General features: G+C 39.6%; 2 protein-coding genes across 4 annotated transcripts; one reads left to right on the forward strand and one right to left on the reverse strand.

Moving 5' to 3' along the window:
• Positions 1–849: 849 nt before the first annotated feature.
• On the reverse strand, positions 850–5795 carry spata2 (spermatogenesis associated 2). Of its 3 annotated transcripts, XM_056244796.1 has the most exons (4): positions 5698–5795; positions 3941–4034; positions 3260–3703; positions 850–2953 (listed from the first exon to the last, which is right to left on the reverse strand). In XM_056244796.1, the coding sequence occupies exons 3-4, from the start codon at positions 3590–3592 to the stop codon at positions 1643–1645; spliced, it is 1644 nt and encodes a 547-aa protein (XP_056100771.1). In that variant the 5' UTR covers positions 3593–3703; positions 3941–4034; positions 5698–5795; the 3' UTR covers positions 850–1642. The 3 variants fall into 3 exon arrangements, with proteins under 3 accessions (XP_056100771.1, XP_056100768.1, XP_056100769.1); XM_056244793.1 differs by having other exon boundaries at positions 3260–4034; XM_056244794.1 differs by lacking the exon at positions 5698–5795 and adding an exon at positions 5573–5678 and having other exon boundaries at positions 3260–4034.
• A 584-nt stretch (positions 5796–6379) lies between these two features.
• rnf114 (ring finger protein 114) lies at positions 6380–19754 on the forward strand. Its single transcript, XM_056244798.1, has 6 exons — positions 6380–6600; positions 7944–8094; positions 11238–11344; positions 16426–16540; positions 18522–18629; positions 19528–19754. The coding sequence occupies exons 1-6, from the start codon at positions 6395–6397 to the stop codon at positions 19591–19593; spliced, it is 753 nt and encodes a 250-aa protein (XP_056100773.1). The 5' UTR covers positions 6380–6394; the 3' UTR covers positions 19594–19754.
• The last annotated feature ends 990 nt before the right edge of the window (positions 19755–20744 follow it).

Raw genomic sequence — 20744 nt, forward strand, 5'->3', positions numbered from 1 at the left:
TGCTCCTCATAACCATTCGAACACAGTTTGAGCCTGATCAATCTTCACATTGTCATCCTGGAATATGGCCATATTCCTACATGGCTGTTTAAGAAATGAAAAGCGACACTCTGTCAATTAGCATACAACATTATAATCACTGCAATGATGATTAAATCATAGACTCTTAAGCATTTGCCTATTTAAATCCAAACAGCAACTTTGTTTGTGGGCAGCCGGTGTGTGTACATACACACACATATATATAAATATATATATATAAATAATTCTAATTAGTGTTCAATCATGGAATAATATAAATCAGGCCAACTTTCGAAAATTGTGCAAATACAATGACTAAAAAATTCTTATTAGGGTGAATTTCACAAAAACATGTCCAAGTCATATTTTACTCCAGAATAAAAACGAAACAACAAAAGAAAAAGAAATAGTATTCTGCATAAAGAAAATGAAGCCTATGCTGGCCCATTTCTTTGTGGCATTTTTTAAGTACAAATCCCCCCCTAAAATACACTTCTAATTCTCATAACCGTGACCATAATTCTCAACCATAAGTGAAAACAACACTTGTAAAGTACTACTGTACGAATGCGGTAGTATTTCTTGTACTGAGTTCAGAAAAAAATCATTCTAGACCAAAAAAGGATGTTTTCCAATGCTGTATTTTTTCAGTGCAATAATGAGAATCTTATTTTCTCGAAGCGTAATATAATGTCTTATTTGGATTTTGGGGTGAAATATGACCCATACAATCCTTTGTGACATTCACCCAGTAGTAACACTTTAGTTTGGCATGGTATGTGTACACACCATCATAAATTTCATGTACAATGAATTAACAAAAATAACTCAAACTTTAAACCGTTTCTAATGACAGTCAGTGTAGCAAAATATTAAATTATTCTCCATTTCGAATTAATTAAAAACTTAACAGGTTACAATAATGTGAAGGAAACCTGGACAGAGGAAAACATATATACACAGACATAATCATACAGTATGTGCGTGAACTTTGCCAAGAAGAGATTCATGGTTCTTGCAAAACATGTTGAAGCCAGGAGTGCCCTCTCCTGGTTTTACTTTCAACAGCAGCATTTTTGCACAGCGTAGGCTGACTTCTTAGGGGTAAACCCACAAGGCATTTCCTGTCAGAGGACTCAATATAGGGACTTAACAGCGACTAGAAGTTCTGATACAAATTCACAACTTAAACCCCATTCAACTGGAAAAGTCTTACATAGATCTATAGTTTCACAATTCAAAATATATACTATTTACGTCCAGTGTAACATTTTTTTTTTTTCATTTGTTCAAGTTTGAGAAGTTCCAACTTACTCGATTCAATTCCAGGGTGAAGTCTCTGCTAAACTTTCACAGTTCACGCTGCATGGTTATTTTAAAGTTAACAAACATTGATACTGAATGGATTTCTCTGGTTAAACACCTTTTTTTTTTTTTTGTCCTTGATAAAGTAGAGCTACTGAGGGACGAGAAATGCACTGCAACATCACATGACCAAAACAAGTGCCAACTGAGAGAGGAAGCAGGAAACGTTAAATAAACAAATCAAGGGTGAAAAAAGCAGAGATAAAAGGAGCAATAGAGGTGTAGTGCAAAACTGAAGCGCGGCTGTGTTCCTGGTCTATCGATACACGAGGTGGGATATGGTGCTGGATTTGAAATTGAGCTGATGATTGGGCACAAAGTTATGATGAGGATTTTTGCGGGTGCACACATCACTGCCGTAAAGGCTCATGCACATGTCACATGACACCTTGGAGCAGTTCACACAGGTGTGGGAGGCCCCGGGCTTGTTGCAAAAGCCACAGCGGGAGCCGCCCAAACTCATGCGCTCCCCCCCGACGCTGCTGCCGCCACTGTTGACGGAGCTGACCACCGATCCCACGGGTTTACTGGGAAACAGCTTGCCGCTCATCACAGCTTTGTCCAGCAACAGCGAGTGGGACTGAGCGTGGGGGAGTGGGTGAGGGTGCGTGTGGGAGTGGGCGTTGGAGTAGACGGACAACTTCTCCTTGATGGGCATGTATCCGTCCAGAGGGCGGGAAGTTTTAGTGAAATCCTGGAAGCCGCAACAAGGCGTCGGTTCCACCGCATGGCAGGACGAACACAAGATCATGTCGCACCGCTGGCAGGAGGAGAGCGAAGGGCAGCCCATCCCGCAGCCCTGGCACTTCATCATGTGCCCCTTCAGAACCCAACCGTCCCGGGCTTCTCGCGGCTCCCGGCTCGGCGGTCTGGAGGGCGTCTGGAGGCCACCCAAACCCCGCTCAGTGTACAAGTCCACCTCATCCAGGGAGGACAAGTGGTAGGAGTATGGCTCGGGCGGGGGCGACTGGATGGGAAAGAAGTCCGCCACTGGGCTGTACGAGGGCGCAGCTGCCACGGGGTAAAGCGAGGGACTCGGTCGGAGGATTTCATCCTTCATGTCTTCCTCCGTGTCGACGAATAGCGGCTCTTTGCGGAGGCTGAGCGAAGCCTTTAACACGGGCTTGCTGGCTTGGTGCCAGTGTCCTGCGCTGTCCGTTACATCCACTGATTTGGAGGGTCGACCGCTTCGCCTAAGATGGGCACGGTCGATATCCACGGGCCGCACCGACAGGCGGGACAAGTCCCCGGTGAGGCTGTCCCGTCGGCGGAGGGCGTCAGCACACCCTGCTGCATCTTCTCTGGTGTTCCTCCTCACATCCACGGCCTCCAGCTCCGAGGCGAAGCCCCGAGACATGGACACCACCTCGCTGAGCAACCGGCATTCAGCCTGGGCAAGAAGCAGCTCAAAGGAAAGCTGCCGAAGGTGGGAGGCTCCGCCCGGATGGTCCCGGACGTGGTACTGCAATTCTTGGTCTCTTGAATAGCCCATGGAGCGCAGAAGTGAACGCAGGTCCGCGTCGCATATCACCGACTGCAACTGGTACACGTATGGCCCTGTGAAGGTCTGTAAGTGTGAAAGAAAAGTCATTAAACGGTCAAAAGCAAAGGGAATTATGACATTCACACTGTCTGATATCTTTCACATTCACAACCAAGAAAATGTAAGGTAAGGTATTAATAAAAGGCTCAATAGTAACAACCCCAAAATGCACTGAATCTACAACCTTAGCTCCTCACAGAACTCGTTTCCTGATATATCGTAGTTCACCCAAAAAGAAACATCTTTCCTTTTGTGCTCCACAGGAGTCAAGAACTGCAAAATGTGATATTTTTGGCCTTTTTTTGAGAATCCTTCAATCTCTCGACTCACCTTAATGCAACGGAACTCCTTCTTCCACGGAAAGAGCAACAAGTTGGTACAGATGGTTTCCAGCGTCGCAAAGGCTGTCTCCAATGTCCGCAAGTTTGCGCCTCTCTGAGTTCTCAGTGAGTTCTCCGCTACGTCGTAGAACCGAACCATGCGAAAGCGCTGCCCGGGATCAGGCTGGTATGAGCCTAGCAGTGCCGTTGCAGTGGAAATCAGTGCTTCCTCAGTCTTAGCCCCCGGCTTATCTCCTCCTCCGTCACCGGTTCCCTCCTCGAGCCGGTTCTCCAGAGATGCCACATACCTGCGGAACAGATCTTCTCGCAACTTGGCATCCATTGGTGGCAGTGGGCTGCGTAGCTGGCAACCGCTTATCCCACAATCCAGGTGTTTCTTTAAATGGGACCCCTTGCCATCTCAAGGCCTCTCTCCCACTGGACACCGGAAGACCTGGGACAACGGTGCAGTATAGTGGGGAAAATCAGCAAGTTGCGATCATCCTCCAAAGGAGTGATATGGAATAATGAAAGTGAAGAGGTGTGCGGTTTAATTTGGGCGTACACCTTGCCCAGGGCTCTTTCCTGCAGTTATAGGCATCTCTGGGTGCCTCATGAGCCAAAACACCTCAAAAGAAGCAACATGACATGAGAAGGTGGTTGTACTGGGAGCTGAATGGAGACTCCTCACCTTTTTAAGCCCTCACGGTCAGGTTTTCCCCTGCAGTAGGTTGAAGGTCAGGGCTTGCAGAGAGGAGAATACGTTAAAAACACCATGTCCAATGCTGCAATGAGAGAAGAACAAATCTGTTTGAATAACACCACTCTGTGTAATAAGCGGAGGCTTGCCTCAGTCTATTGACCTGCAATCACAGAGCTAGTTAATAATGCATGCATCACAGAAAGACCAAAGCAGACCATGAGAATGAACATTATATATTTGTGATGTGGTCTAAATTATAGTAGGCGGTTTTTAAAAATGTTCTGAGCTTTTGTGAATGGAAATGTGTGTAATTATGTGGAATGAATTTAAATATGGGTTAGCCTAAACGGAGTAAAATGTTTGAAAGTTAGCATGGGCAGTTAGCTCCTGCTAGTAGATGCCATAACAACACCGTTTTAGGTACAAAAATAATCCTCCTCCTCTTAAAGACATTAAAATGTAGTCATGTATTTGTTTGTTTTTTTGCAGGCAACATATACACTACAAATATTTCATTATAAAAATGATACTGTTTTTTGAACGGCATTTAAAAAAAATGGATTAACGCAAAATGGACTAAACTTTTGCCTTTGATATATCAGCTCATGTAACCAACAGAACCAGCAGTGAAGGGTTTCGGACTGTGGTTCCATCAGCCAATCAGCATTTACTGCTCAGGTGACTGACTCATAAACGCCCGTCACGTGTCCAAGGATAGCAGCATGCAGAATACTTCCTGAGTTTATTGGGAATCTGAGATGAATGGGAATTCAAATGGATAGCTTTCTCCAGGTAATATATAGATGCTGATATCATCAGCAAATTAGATTAAAAAAAATTACAAACAAACTGGTAAGAACAGGGGACAATTTTTGAATTGTCAATCTTGTGAATGACAGGAATTTGGAACTTTCCACAAAGCTTTGTGTATATAATACAGGAGCTCAAAACGACTATGTTTCTAGTAATGAATTTGGACTGTGTACAATAAGGCCACACAAACCACTTCGCTCCTCACTGGTTAGGCTGCCAACTGAATACTCACACAGTATTCCCAGCATTTACCTTCATTGAAAACTGATGAGGCTGTCATTCAAGCTACCAAATACATACTCTTAACACTAAGTTATCTATCTATCTATCTATCTATCTATCTATCTATCTATCTATCTATCTATCATTATTATTGTCATCACCACCATCAGGATATCATCCTATCATAATCACAACATCATACTGAACATAGAGAATGTGAAAAAAAAAAATCCACCTAAACAAACCAGGGTTTACAGAGAACAGTGAAGTATTAACAAATGAGTATTTCTGCCATTGCTGCAGTGATAAACAGTGACGTGTGTTAGCAACACAGCTAATATGAGTCTCGTTTACTTAGTAAACAAATCTGTCAAAGCACCGGACAGTTCGATCTGATCTCTGAACAAGTGTTTATTACAGGAATAGACATTAATATTGTCGTTACTCTACTCTTAGCTCGTTTCTATGGCTGATATCAGATGCAGTTAGCACACCACTGCTAACATTAGCGCAGTTGCAGGGCCCTGTAAACCCACACACCACACAATTTAACCACACACCATCCTTCATGTACTTTTTAATTACCTCAATATGAACAAGACGTGAATGTAAACATGCCCGGTGAGGGTCGTGCGGTGCTGGGCACCATTAATGAGCCGCCCTCCTCCCCATCATCCAGCGCCTCTTACCTATCATCCAGCGCCTCTTACCTTCATGTTCCGCTGGAAATCCCCATCGCCACACTGCGCATGCGCCACACTGCCTCCTCTGCGCGCTCCCGAGGCTGCATGCTGCAGATAGGACTAGCGTTGGAATCTCCGATTCATTCAGCGAGTCGGTTCGGCTACATGATTCTATTCATTGAAGTCATCGCTCAAAATCCCAGAAGTCCATGCGCTGCATTCATAGTCTTTGTTTTTTTGTTGTTGTACGTTAACAATGTTTGCTCAAACACCGAGTCATTTTCAGTTAGCGTAGGATTGTAATTGTACAAATATTTAGTGACGACGTATGTGTTCCTGTCATTCCAGTTGGGACATTTTTCTGTCAAATGTTACGTTGTTTACGTTTTTCACTCATCAGTTTCACTCTAAAAAGTTTCAACCATAGGCGTAGACATAATAAATTCGTATGTATTATTGTCTATGGCTTCAATTAACGTTACCTCGCGTAGAAATTCATGATTTTCATATTCACGCTTTCCGAATCAATTAAAAGAACCGGTTCAAGTGATTCGTTTATGAATCGGATACCACAAGCAGCAATATCACGCTCATAACTCGTGATTAAAAGACGACACACGCACACACTACATTATGTACCATCTTTCACTCATTTGGGTAACCTCTGCGGCTTTTTGTCATTAGTCAAACAGGTCTGTATTAATGTAATTTCTCATGCGTGTGCATGAGATCAGCTGAGTTTGTGCTCCTCCCACCCGACAGTGAATCTCACCGGACTGGAGTTCAAGAACACGGAAACAGCGCAGCAGACATGGCAATGCTCAAAACAGTCACTCAAACTGATGTGAACGATGCTGAAGATAATGAATTCATATGTCCTGTGTGTTTGGAGATATTTATCTGTCCGATGACCACACAGTGCGGACATACGTGAGTATCCATGAGGTCTAGTGCCTTACCGCAGTAACTTCTCGATTGACATGTGTAACTAATGTTCATTTCGTTATCACGTGAAACCGACGCACAGCTTTCATGTCATGTAGTTTAAACTTAATATGATTGTGCCCAATTATGATCAATACATGTAGTTGTGATATGAGTTTCCCAGAAGACAGAAATTGGTTACTTTCAGTTTTGCTTCTTGTGTAGAAAACTTTGCAGTGTGGGATTGTGGGACTTGTAGTGCTAGCTTAATTATGCTTTGATCAAACTACAACACCCACAGTGACCTATGAAACGGGGTCTTTTTCATTTTGATGAGGTTTAAAAAAAAAAATTAAGGGTCATACATTACTGACAATCATAACAAAACACCAGTAAAAGCGCTAAAAAGAGGAATACTTTGTTAAAATAAATTGAAGAGTATTTTGATTCATGGACTAGTTTATTTCTTTAAATAGGAGGGAACTGGTGGTAACAGTGTTGATGAAACCTTCAAGTGTACATTATATCAATTACAAATATATAGGGTGAATTAAGGGTGATTGGGCCGGTTTTCTTAACTTCCGCCTTGTGTAAGGTTTCTTGCCATAAATTAAAAACATCAGCCCAACACATGATGCATTTCTGTAATCTGAAGATGTTATCTATCCATTTGAACATGAAACAGGTTTATATTATAATGAATGGATGCATGACTTACATTTTTATGCAAACTGAGCCAAACAGCCCAACATTTTTATGGTTGATTAAGGGTTTGCACAAGTGAAAATGTTGGAAAACACCAATTTAGAGCATAATCAATGGTTATCTATTGCAAGGTTAATTATTTTCTTAATTAGCTAAGTCTTTAAGCACTGACACAATCACCCAATGGAAAAAAAACCAAAACAAACTATATCTGAAAATAGAAACATGAAATGAACACATTTTTACTGATTGTGTTGCACTAGTGCATCATATTCATGGTTCCATCAACAGTTTGTGTAAAATAGTAGTTATGACAATTTGATGACCTTATTATTTACCTTACTTCATGCATTTCAGGGTCAACTTCCTGTTTGATGCCTGCCCCGCCCACCTACATAATGTCACACCAATGAGGGCGTCCGATTTTGATTATGTGGTCTCACAGATAGGACTCAGCAAAAAAGTTTTTATTTTCAACCATTAGGCAAGAAAATGATGTCCCCTACCCTTAATTCACCCTACACAGTGAGAAACAGAGTCATGTGTCTTGTGGGAAAGTGGGATTGTTTTGTTTTCATCCAAATGTGCATATTTGCATCAAACATTACTGTTTTAAATAAACCGTATCCGTTTGGCCTGGTCAGATTCTGTGAGAGCTGCCTCCGGGAGTGCTTGCGGCCTCAGAAACCTGTGTGTGCAGTCTGCAGGTCTGATCTGCACAAGTGGGATAAAGCAGAGCGTTTACAAGACTTGATGCAGAGATCGGTCGGGAGGTGCAAAGGCTGTACAAAAGATGTGAGTTAAACTGTGGATGTTACGTTTAGATGGCATTACTTACTCATTTATAAGTGCTTATTCTGGCCAAAAAACACCCACTTAATCAGGAGGAGATTGTTAAACATAGTAGGGACATGTTTATCTGAAATAGATTATACTGCAATAATTGACTAATAGATAATAGAAAAAAAGGCATTGAATGGTTTTACAGGAAGTATTAAAGAAATTAGTGACAACAAGTAGGGTTGCAATATTGACAAAAAAGATATCTTGGTGTGCATTTTTTAAATTAAATTAAAAATGTAGCTGGGTGTGTTTTTGTGCTAGTAGCTTGGAAGGTTTAGGCCTGTTGTGAGTCCTGAAGATTTCCATATTCTGTGCCGTGATTAATTCATAGTAGTGACAGAAACTAATGGACCTATTATGTCCCTTTTTACAAGATGTAATATGACTCTTATGTGTCCCCAAAATGTGACTTAATTTTAAGCTCAAAATACCCCACAGATCATTTATTTGACCATGCCCAAAATGCACGCTTTTGGGTAAAAGCAAAAGCAAGATGTTTTTGTGTGTGTGTGTCTTTAAATGCAAATGAGCTGCTGCTCCCCGCCCCCATTTCCAGAAGAGGGCGGAGCCTTCATGCCTCCGCTCAGATACTCCAAAACTGGTGAAACGGCATAGTGCAGTTCGCACAAAACCTGTTTTTGAATTCCACTGCGCTGCCTTTACATTATTTTCCACGCAAACATGCGCTAGAAGGAACAAACTGGCACACACTGGGAAACTGGGTCACATGGGCAAATGGGCACTGAACTTAAAACACAGTTAAACATCAAAAATCTGACATCATCATAGGGTAGTTGTGTAACATGACGCTGACACACATTTATGTTCAATCCCCATGTAAAAGTCAGTTGTGCATAACAGGTCCCCTTTAAGGGGTGATATTTGCCCCCCTAAATTGATTCATTTTAACTTCATAAGAGCATTCCTTTATTTTCTAAACGTATTAAAAATATATGTCAACTTTTATGTCAAACATTAAGCATTTTTTTTTAAACTTAAAAAAAAAAAAAAAAAGGTGCCGGTTTTTCGCATGCGTCGGTTCAGCCAATCAAAATACACTTACGTCACTGGTAGTTCCTATCCACCTTAAAGCGAGTACTTCCGTCATTAGTTAGGAACTATGAAAACACTCCGCCGGTGCGAGAGTGTCAGGAATACATTACAAATGAAACACAGCTCCCCTAGCAGAGCAGGAAAACAGAAGAGACGAAACCAGGAATGTGGCTCTGCTCCCCAAAGTCTTTTTCACACAATCCCCACCGCTATCAGCCAACACACCCGCCAGACACAGGGACCAGCTCTACCTCTCTCCCGGGCCCGCAAATGGCTTTTGCATCGGGTAGTTATAGGAACTAGCCACCAGGGCGGCTCCCCGAGAACTAAATGTTCCCCTAGGACAGTTTCGGTTGCATTCGCTCCGCCACACTGAAGTCTGAAGAGACGTAAGCTGGACGACAGCGGCAGCGTGGCATTCAACAACGGCAACGACTGGGGAATGGAGGACGCTGTGATCGCCGGAGCTGGGTGTGTGTCGGTGTGTCGTGGGCTTCGGGATGATGGAGATGGAATGTATATATATGTTATGCAATGGAAAGAGCAAAAAGAGAAATCTCCTATGTTAAACTGCGGGGTACACATCATCGAGGCTGAGAAAAGACCAACGCCGCAGACAAAAGGGCGACGGGACAATTCGCTTTCTGTGTGTTTATTGTGGAGTAAACTGTGTGCGTTTACACAGCTTTTTAAACCTATCAACGTACACTTCGCCTACATCACTGGTGGTTCCTGTTGTGCTGGGTTAGAGCCTTCTCTGAAGTATGAGCTCATTTAGTTCCCCCGAAAGATGTTCCTAGAACTAAATCCGTTCCCAGTTCCTGCGGTGCAAACACGGCAAAAAGTGTGTACTTCCGTTATTAGTTTTAGGAACTATGAAAAGTTTCTTCCGGTCGAAAGCCCCTAATGTTTCGGTGAGTGTAGCCCACAAACGACACAACACGAGGTATACATCTCACAGGCAGTGTTAGCTAGGACGACCCTGGCTATCTGGCCGAAACACTAGGGTCTGTTGAACAAAGAGGGCTGAGATTCTTAGGAGAGGGCCAGTTGAAATCAAAGGTAATTTCCCAGTTAAAGTCCCCTTGTACTCAATCATTTTATCACGTAAAAAAAAACAAAAACAAAAAACTTAAAACACGTCTTTGTTCGCCAAAATGACATTTACATGTTTCTTCATGCCTTAAAATAGCTTGAATGTAACTCGACACCCTTGCCTCATTTACTATGCGGGGTTCTATGAATATGCAAATGAGCCCCGCCTCCACTCACTCACTCAGCTCAGAGATCCACTGGTTGACGATCACACGTTGATCTGATTGGTTACAAGGTAGTTTGTGGCGTCAGAAACACCAGCGATTTCAAACCGTGTGTTTGAGATTGTCTTTGGTTCACTGCAGTTTTAAGGAGGAAATACTCAGCAATGCTGTCGACTTATGAATTTACACATCATTTGTCTTAAAGCGTATTAAAAACACCACATAGACACATAAACAACATTAAAAGCTGGATTTCCACCACATGGGGTCTTTAACAGTGATGGCTGTCGATTCACACACAGCATTGACTTCGCTAATATGAAAAACGGTGAAAAGATCATCAGACCCGGCTCTACAGGGGTGTTAGAGAAACTGTAATAATAGCATTTGCATTATTGGCAAAATAGACATTTGCAGCGTTGAGCAATGTAGCCAATCGCAGACATATCTGCTGATCTCTTCAATGACATGGAGGTTTATTCAGCTTCAGACGTTAGTCAGAATCCAGAGTCTTTTTTCATTGCTAAGTTGTACTAAGTTTTCCTAAATGATTAAGTTAACCCAGTACCTTTTAAACACGTTTTGATTCGTGTCAGTCTGATCGAAACCTCTGCACCCTGATTTGTGGAAATTGTGTACAGGCAATCTGATGTGAGCTTTCAATTTCCACAAGTGCTGTTCAGTTTAGTGTATCAGCCGGGCCGTGAACAGACTGTGGGTTGACCGTCAGCTTGCTGTCTGGATCCAAGATGTTACCAGTTAAAATGTGTTTCTACTACCCAGGTTCTTTTGTCTGACATGAGAAGCCACACAGGAATTTGCTCCAAATATCAAGACTATATCAAGGATGGTATGAAGTCCATTTCAAAGACCCAGCCTTCCATTGTCAGGTAATATAACATTCTTCAGCATTTGATATTAGGGGTGTAACGGTACATGTATTCGTATTGAACCGTTTCGGTTCGAGGCTTCCGGTTCGGTACGCATACAAACCGAACGATTCCTTGGACCATTTTTCCTGCAGACAAAATTCGCGCTGGCGCGATCACCACACCGTTGCGCAACATCGAATGGCAAGCGTAAAGAAAGCGGAACGAAACTGCGCTACTCATTATATTGTGCTTCACGGATCGTTTGACCAGCAGCATCTGTGCAGCGCGAGCCGATCTCGATCAAGCGACACTGTCACTACACAGCGCTGAGAGATCCAGTAAAGAAAACATTTGAATTCGCCACTGAAGTAATAACATCGCTGCGAGATCTACTGAGAAGCATTCACATTTCTCCGTTATTACCCGTAGATCTCTATTAGATCAAACAGCGCTGACGTGGACACCAGGAGAAATATTGTGCCGTGAATGAACTAAGTTAGTAATACTTTACGTCCACAGACCAGCAACATTCACCATGGATTTAATACAGTAACACTAACTGTAACCAGTTTAGCTGGAATAGTGAAATGCTTTCAAGTACTTCACACATCTTTTTCCAGCACTTTAAAACTCAAATATTATATAAATAAATATATGAAGAGTTCAGATGCAAAAGCCTCTAAGTGCCATTTGAAATTTTCTTCTAGAATGATCATTTTTATGAAGCTTGTATATTTAAGTTCAGTAATTTCACTCAAATGACAATTAATAGGTAATCTTCATTGCCATTTAAGTGAAATTACTGAACTTAAATATACAAGCTTGATAAAAATAAAGAAAATTTCAAATGGCTTTTGCATCTGAACTCTTCATATATTTAAATGTTATTTTTAATGTGATGATGACCAAAACATTATTTGTTCATCCTTCAAAGATGACACCCATTTATAAACCTGAAAGTTTCAAGATGTAGGAAAACTCAACTTATTTAAAAAATATTTTCTCTTTTAACAAATAGGAAATTTCTCTGGCATTTCTTACTTTTTGCTGTATCGAAAACGTACCGAACCGTGACTTTAAAACCGAGGTACGTACCGAACCGTGATTTTTGTGTACCGTTACACCCCTATTTGATACTGAATATGGGTGATTTTTCAATTAGGATTTAATATATATAAATATGATATATACATACACACACACACACATATATATATATATATATATATATATACATGCATATAGGATATGCCTTATATACATAGCATATTTACATCTACTGTCACCATGAACTCAAAATTGGCGATTATTTTTTTTTTTTTTTTATGGAATACTGCAGTTCTTATAAATAATTAATTTATACACATCTTTTTTTTTTTTACAACCTGTCACGCACATGAGATCACAGCAATAGCAAACCCTGATGTTATTATAGACTTCATAGAGAGCGAACATGTCCGACAGCATTTCTCACTGCTTAAAGGAATAGTTCACTTCAAAATGAAATTCCTGTCATCATTTACTCGCCCTCAAGTTGTTTCAAAGCGGTATGAGTTTCTTTCTTCTGCTGAACACAAAGGAAGATAATTTTAAGAATATGGGTAACCAAAACAGTTGTTGGACCCCATTGACCTTCATAGTATTTGTTTTCCTACTATGGAAGTCAATGTCATCAACTGTTTTATTACTAACATTTTTCAAATTATCTTCCTTTGTGTTCAGCAGAAGAAAGAAACTCGTACAGGTTTGAAACAACTTGAGGGCGGGTAAATGATGACAGCAATTTCATTTTGAAGTGAACTATTCCTTTAAGCAGTGAGAAATGCTGTCGGACATGTTCGCTCTCTATGCAGTCAGGCATAAATAAAATGTACGTAATGGATGCGGTTTAAAGACATGCTACAGGTCCTTTGGATTCACATTGGGAACATTTCTGTTGCTTCTACAGGGCGCCACATAATAATGCTTACCGCACATATAAGCTTCTTCTGTTCTGTGAGCTACTGGACCCAGAATGAGGCGTTCTGTGCCGCTAAAAGGAGAAACACAATCCACTGGAAGGATTGTTCTATGAAATTAAATATTAGTTCGAAAATTAGTTATTTAATTAATTTGTTGTCTTGTCAATCAGTTATTGTAACCTCAGTTTGTCAACTCCGTCAGATGAAGGTTTCTGTTCGTATTGAAAGAAATATTGTTATTATTTGTTCCATTTATTGTGTTAAAATATGATATTATGTCTGATTTACCAAGAACATTGGTTATATATGTTTAATATTAAAAAGAAGGGTAGATAATTAAGGAATTTAGGAACTGGATTGTTCATCAAAAAAATGAGAGAATGTATTTATTGACTTACCTTTACTGAACACCATTATGACATTGTTCAAGTCTTTACAGTGTTGTTGGATGAATCAAATTAAAACAGCATGCTTTTTAATGCGTCTGAAGGAGTTGACACAAATTAAGTTATGAAGTGAATAAATGTACATTTTCAGAAAAACCTGTTCCCTCACATGGTTCATGAGATATAGCCGACGTGAACATGCATGATGTGTGTGTTTGTGTGTGTGTATATACACTCACCTAAAGGATTAGGAACACCATACTAATACTGTGTTTGACCCCCTTTCGCCTTCAGAACTGTCTTAATTCTACGTGGCATTGATTCAACAAGGTGCTGAAAGCATTCTTTTGAAATGTTGGCCCATATTGATAGGATAGCATCTTGCAGTTGATGGAGATTTGTGGGATGCACATCCAGGGCACGAAGCTCCCGTTCCACCACATCCCAAAGATGCTCTATTGGGTCGAGATCTGGTGACTGTGGGGGCCATTTTAGTACAGTGAACTCATTGTCATGTTCAAGAAACCAATTTGAAATGATTTGAGCTTTGTGACATGGTGCATTATCCTGCTGGAAGTAGCCATCAGAGGATGGGTACATGGTGGCCATAAAGGGATGGACATGGTCAGAAACAATGCTCAGGTAGGCCGTGGCATTTAAACGATGCCCAATTGGCACTAAGGGGCCTAAAGTGTGCCAAGAAAACATCGCCCACACCATTACACCACCACCACCAGCCTGCACAGTGGTAACAAGGCATGATGGATCCATGTTCTCATTCTGTTTACGCCAAATTCTGACTCTACCATCTGAATGTCTCAACAGAAATCGAGACTCATCAGACCAGGCAACATTTTTCCAGTCTTCAACTGTCCAATTTTGGTCAGCTCTTGCAAATTGTAGCCTCTTTTTCCTATTTGTAGTGGAGATGAGTGGTACCCGGTGGGGTCTTCTGCTGTTGTAGCCCATCCGCCTCAAGGTTGTGCGTGTTGTGGCTTCACAAATGCTTTTCTGCATACCTCGGTTGTAACGAGTGGTTATTTCAGTCAAAGTTGCTCTTCTATCAGCTTGAATCAGTCGGCCCATTCTCCTCCGACCTCTAGCATCAACAAGGCATTTTCGCCCACAGGACTGCCGCATACTGGATGTTTTTCCCTTTTCACACCATTCTTTGTAAACCCTAGAAATGGTTGTGCGTGAAAATCCCAGTAACTGAGCAGATTGTGAAATACTCAGACCGGCCCGTCTGGCACCAACAACCATGCCACGCTCAAAATTGCTTAAATCACCTTTCTTTCCCATTCTGACATTCAGTTTGGAGTTCAGGAGATTGTCTTGACCAGGACCACACCCCTAAATGCATTGAAGCAACTGCCATGTGATTGGTTGATTAGATAATTGCATTAATGAGAAATTGAACAGGTGTTCCTAATAATCCTTTAGGTGAGTGTATAATATACAGTTTTGTGTCGGGTATGCATATTCAATCATTTTAAACCTGTTAAGTGTCACCCCCCTTTTTATTGAATAGACATGAAAATGCACATTTCGAACTTAAATGGTTTTAATTCAAGAATGCTTTGGAGTATAGACGTAAGATTGGTCTTGTTATAAAGAAGACATTTGGCCGATTTTTGTAGAAGTGAAATCAATTAAGAAAGTGAAACAGAAAAAAAAGTTATAGAAGTTTGAGTTTATGGAAATGTACAATGTAAAACAAAATAATTATTCATATTTTATTTAAAATATATATTTTCAAAACCTGGGCTACTCTAAAACTGCAGAAAAAGCAAAGCCAAAAAATCTGAACTGAATCAAGAGTTGTGTTTCAAATTTTAGGTTGATATCTCAAAAAATGAGCTTTCAGTAAGATTTTGTTTGGGCGCAGTACCGAACGCTTCCACTAGGGCACAACCAGACTCCATTACTGCCCATATAAGGGCGCCTCCATTTCCAAATGTGTTTTAAGTGATATGAACCATTATTTCCACAATTTTCATACAATTTATGAAGTAGACATCCGATTCAGAAGTAGTATGGGAAGTTTGGCAGATTTTGATATGAATTCAACCTCTAAGAAACACATACAAAGAACACGCATGTGCGTCATAGCTGGCTGCCACATCACAAATGGTGAATTTATAGTTTTTTTCTTTATATTTAAAACATTTTCAGACCTTTTTTTCTAAAATAATTGAATGGATGCTATCTTTTGATCTCTTGGCATGAAAACTACCAGGTTTCTACCATTTTTTTCATGATTTTTCATGTTCATTTCTATTTCAAAATAAAGGTCTGAACTCGCCTTAGGGGTATGAAAATATTCTTGTTGCAAATTGATAAAGTACGGCTCCTCTGTAATTTATTTTGAAAATCAGTCAACAAATATGGAAACTAGCGATTATAAGCTTTCAAATGATATATAGTTTGTCAATATTACTTAAGGTTTTTACTAAGATATTATTGTTTTAAAAATATAATGGCAAACGTCCCACCTGTGGGACGGTGGCAGTTATGTTTTATCATTCAAAGAATATATGTTTCTTATATAACAACTAATCATTTCTTTATTTTAAGTTAAAAAAAAAGTTTAAGTTTAAAAAAGAATCGAAGAATCTGAAAACTTCAACTTTCACAGCTTGAAAAAGATATTTAAATGAGTCAAAAGTGCCCCTGATTGAAGGATCACCCATTTGTTGTGAACCCTTCATGTGGACTGACACACACACTGCTTGGTTCCCTGTTCCTGTAGCTCAGTGCCGAACCGGCACACGTTCACCTGTCCCTTCTGTAAGCAGCAGAACCTGGACCAGGACGGGCTGGTGGAGCACTGCACCTCACGCCACGCACACGACCCGCGCCAAGTGGTGAGGCTTTAATCTGTTCATGTCTTTAATGTAGTTTAATGTCAATTAATGGCCAAAGGAACATAAGCATATTTTGTTGTAGTTACAGTCACATGAAAAAATAAGTACACCCCTATGGAAATTGTGGGCTTTTTTTTGACATATTTGTACAAGCAAGACTCTTTGAAACAGTGCATATTAATAAAGTTGATATACGTGAACAAACCCACAAGGAAAATTCACTTGTCTAATCATGTGTTTAACAAAAATATCAATAAATGTTATTTTCCTCTGTGGAAAAAGTACATCCTTGGGCTCTAGTTACAGCTATACTTATTTATCATATTCTGTGTACCGATTTCAAAAAGAGGATCAAATCTTTTGCTGGGGTGCAAATATGTCAAAAAGCCAACAATTTCCATGGGATGTACTTGTTTTCACATGGCCGTAAGTCAGAGATGGGCATAAATACATGGAAATGTATTTAAAATAAAAATACAAAATACCGTGTGGGGAAATGTAGTTGTAAATGGCGTGTCTGAACTAGTCGATGCATGAATCCTGGACCCTGATAAAGAGGTTGACTGGCAAAAAGTATTTTATGTATTTTGAAAATACAATATTTCTCATCTTAAATGCATTTAAAAACAAATCACATTAGATTTTTTTCCAAAGGCTTCAAAATACAAAATAGTATTTTGTATTTCAAATACATATTTTAAATGCATGTATCTGAAATACTGCCCATCCCTGCCGTGAGTTTAGGAGAATAAACAGCTGCTAGTGGCTGGTTGCATAAAATGCTTAGACTAGACTTACCGGTACAAATGTTTTTCTTCAAGAGTGGTCATAACCTCTTAAAGTCAGTTACGAAAGGAAGATTGGTCTAAATGTAATCTGAAAGGTAGGACTGGTCTAACTGCTAGTTGAACGGTCTAGTCTTAAATCTACTCTTTTCCTCCTCACACTTAAACAGATCATCTCCTCACAGGTCAAAATGACCCAGAGCTTAAACAATACACACATTTCCCTGTCCATAAATCTTATAAATCGTGTCTATAAACACCAGTCTATTTCTCATTTTTGTTGTTGATTTTTCTTTTATTTACCTCTATTATTTTAATTGAAAATAAGCTTCCTCTTTTTTTTAAACATTATTTCACAAAAACAACAACATAAATAGATTATTCCAGTCCAATTCTAGTGAAAACCTCATATTAGGTCATGCACTGAGTCATTAAAGTGTCATTGACCTACATGTTATGATTATGGCCACTAGAGGGCATACAGGGTCTCTATGGAGCTTGAGCAGATAAACGGGAATATGGGAACAACTCCAATTTGAAATAAAATTGTTCTTGAATTTGTTTTGTATGCATTCAGATATATATATATATATATATATTTAGACATTTAAATAACTAATCTTTTATAAAAAATATTTTAAAAATCATAATTTGTGTGTGTGTGTGGATTTGTATGAAAAAAAGTAAAGTAAAACAATGAAATAAAGAGGTTGAGGATTAAGGACTATTTTTTGTATACCCACAAAAACTTGAATCTAGTGTGTGTTTGTGTTTCCTATTTCAAGTGTGGTACCATTCAGATGAACACCTGATTTTTTGTACTTATTTTTTAAATAAACCCTTTCCGATCACAATGACCCAGAGAGAGGAGTAGGGTTCACGAAGGGGATATTTGGATACTTTACTGCAACCAGTTTTATTTATTGTAAATTGCATGTATGTACTGAACAATTTAACCAGCAAGAAGTCACCATCTCCGAGAATTAGGGGGAGATTAAGTTCTTTATACAGTATATCAGTTTTGATAGGGTTCTCTCTCCATTGCGTGAGCCTTTACCTTTAAATAGAGAAGACTCTGAGAAGTGGCAAAGAGTATGTTCATCTACATGTATATTGACCATCATTATTAAATCAGGATGTACTGTTGGAGTCTCTGGAAGTGAGTGTTGGTCTCTAACCCCGTGTCCCTCCTGCAGGTGTGCCCGATCTGTGCCTCCATGCCCTGGGGCGACCCCAATTACAGGAGCGCAGACTTCTTTCAGCACCTCAGGATAAGACACGCTTTTTCTTACGACACGTTTGTGGTAAGTGGCTTATAACAGTTCAATGCCCTGCTTTTCCACGGTTAAAAGAAATGCGTCACACTGTCGATACACTAAATCATCCAGCTATCAACAGATCAATTTTCAGTGATTTAACTTGCATTCTCTTAGTAAATTAAGATTTTACTAACCTTGTATATTACCTTTGGTATACATAGTTAGTCAAATTGAAGTTAAGCTGGGCGTTAGCCTTTCAGTTTCGCAGAGCTTTGTGTTAAACCATTTATGTTGTCAGGTATCGGGTAGTTGTGCAAACTTATGAAACTGTAAAGAGTTACCTCTGTGCACCAAAACAAGTCGAGTATACTTATTATTAAAACTGGAGGAACTTAAAGGTAAAGTTCAGCCAAAAATGTACTCTCAAGTTGTTTCTTTGTTCTGTTGAAATAAAAAAAATACATATTTTGGACGATCATCAGTTGGACCCCATTGACTTCCATAGCATGGGAGAAAATACTGTGAAAGTCAATGGGGACCAGAATCTGTTTGCTTACCAAAATATCTTACACATATAATAACACATATTTCCACGTCCCTATAAATAACCACGCATTGACCAAAAAACATGTTGCTTATCCTTTATAAAATCTATTAAATGAAAGATCATACTTTTCTAACCTAAAGAATGAAAGCAATCATGGTAGTAATGATGATCGGGGGACATTATTCTGCTCTGCTCTCAAACTTATGAGTTTTTGCTGTTTAAAATTTTAAGTTGCTTTGACTAAATTGCCTACAAATGGACTATTTAATGTGCATGCAATATCCAAGACTAAATAGTTCAGTCAACCTCTAAGTGAATGAAATTGCTGGCGGCCTGTGTTCTGAGTTGAGACGGCTTGTAACCGATCTTAAGTGGAGATGTTTCTCTTTTCATCAGGATTATGCTACAGATGAGCAAGCCATGATCCAGGAGGCTCTACAGCGCTCCATGGTGGAGAACTGACGTGGACGTGACGCAACCAAAAACTACTGATTGTGCTTAAAAAAGAATCAACAAACTACAAGGAGATTCAGGGCTATTCGGATATATTGTTATACACACACAAATTTTGGTGATGCCAAAGTTTCCATTGGTGTAATATTGAGGATTTGCTTATTCAAACTTATAATAATAAGCATATGGATCACATGCATTCATATACAAGACATTACGATATACATTCATAGCTGTCAAAATATATTCTGCCAATCTATAATTTTTTCAGCTTTTATAACAGATTTTTGTTTATGTAGTAAAGTTTGTATAGCAGATTGTCAGATTTTGTGGCACTAGAACAGAATGGCCCGTGTAATTATTATTATTTTTTTCTTTCCTTTTATGGGTTATTTTGAAACCTCAAAATTGAGGTGAGCTCATAGGGTAGAAATACTGCTATTGAATCAGATCAGTCTTTTGATCCCGAGATTGTGATTTTTGGTTTATTTAGTTGTTTTAAGAAGCAGTTTAACACTTGTGGGAGGTGTGTTTCACGGATTAGTCTTGAGATATGTGTTTGTTCAAACCAATAGGGGGCAGTACTGTATCATTAATCCACTGTAGACGTACATGGCTCACTCTGACTTATTAAAGGTTTGTACTGATCTGCCCTTAAAGGGATAGTTCACCCAAAATGTTTAAATTCTGCAGTTATTCACCCTCATGTGAATACCCAAGTCCTGAACGTGCTGACTTTCATTTGTGTGGACAAAAACAGTTCTTCAAACCGGGGAGAAAGTGTCATTCAGGTTTGGAGCAATATGAGGATGTGTAAATGATGACAGAATATTCATTTTTGAATGACATTTTTAAGCTCAAAGTTCATAAATGTAACCATGTAGAGGCTGTTTGCACTCTTCCTACTTTTTTTTCGTGTTTATATAGCAGTCATACTGTAGATAGCAGTTTTATAATATGTTCTGTAATATTTAGTCTGTTTAAAATGGCAGTAGTTTGAAATCCTACAATATATTGAACAAAATTATAAAATTGCGCCCTATAAAGTGGAACTTGTGAAACTATAAAGTGTTGCATGTTGTTCGATGCAGATACGTCATATCCTCCGCTTGCTTTCTTCATGTGTTATTATTATTAGTGCATAATTGTACTGATTCATT

This window comes from Rhinichthys klamathensis, unplaced genomic scaffold, assembly GCF_029890125.1.
Source record: "Rhinichthys klamathensis goyatoka isolate OS25496 unplaced genomic scaffold, OSU_Roscu_1.1 h1tg001096l_1, whole genome shotgun sequence".
Taxonomy (NCBI): Eukaryota; Metazoa; Chordata; class Actinopteri; order Cypriniformes; family Leuciscidae; genus Rhinichthys; species Rhinichthys klamathensis.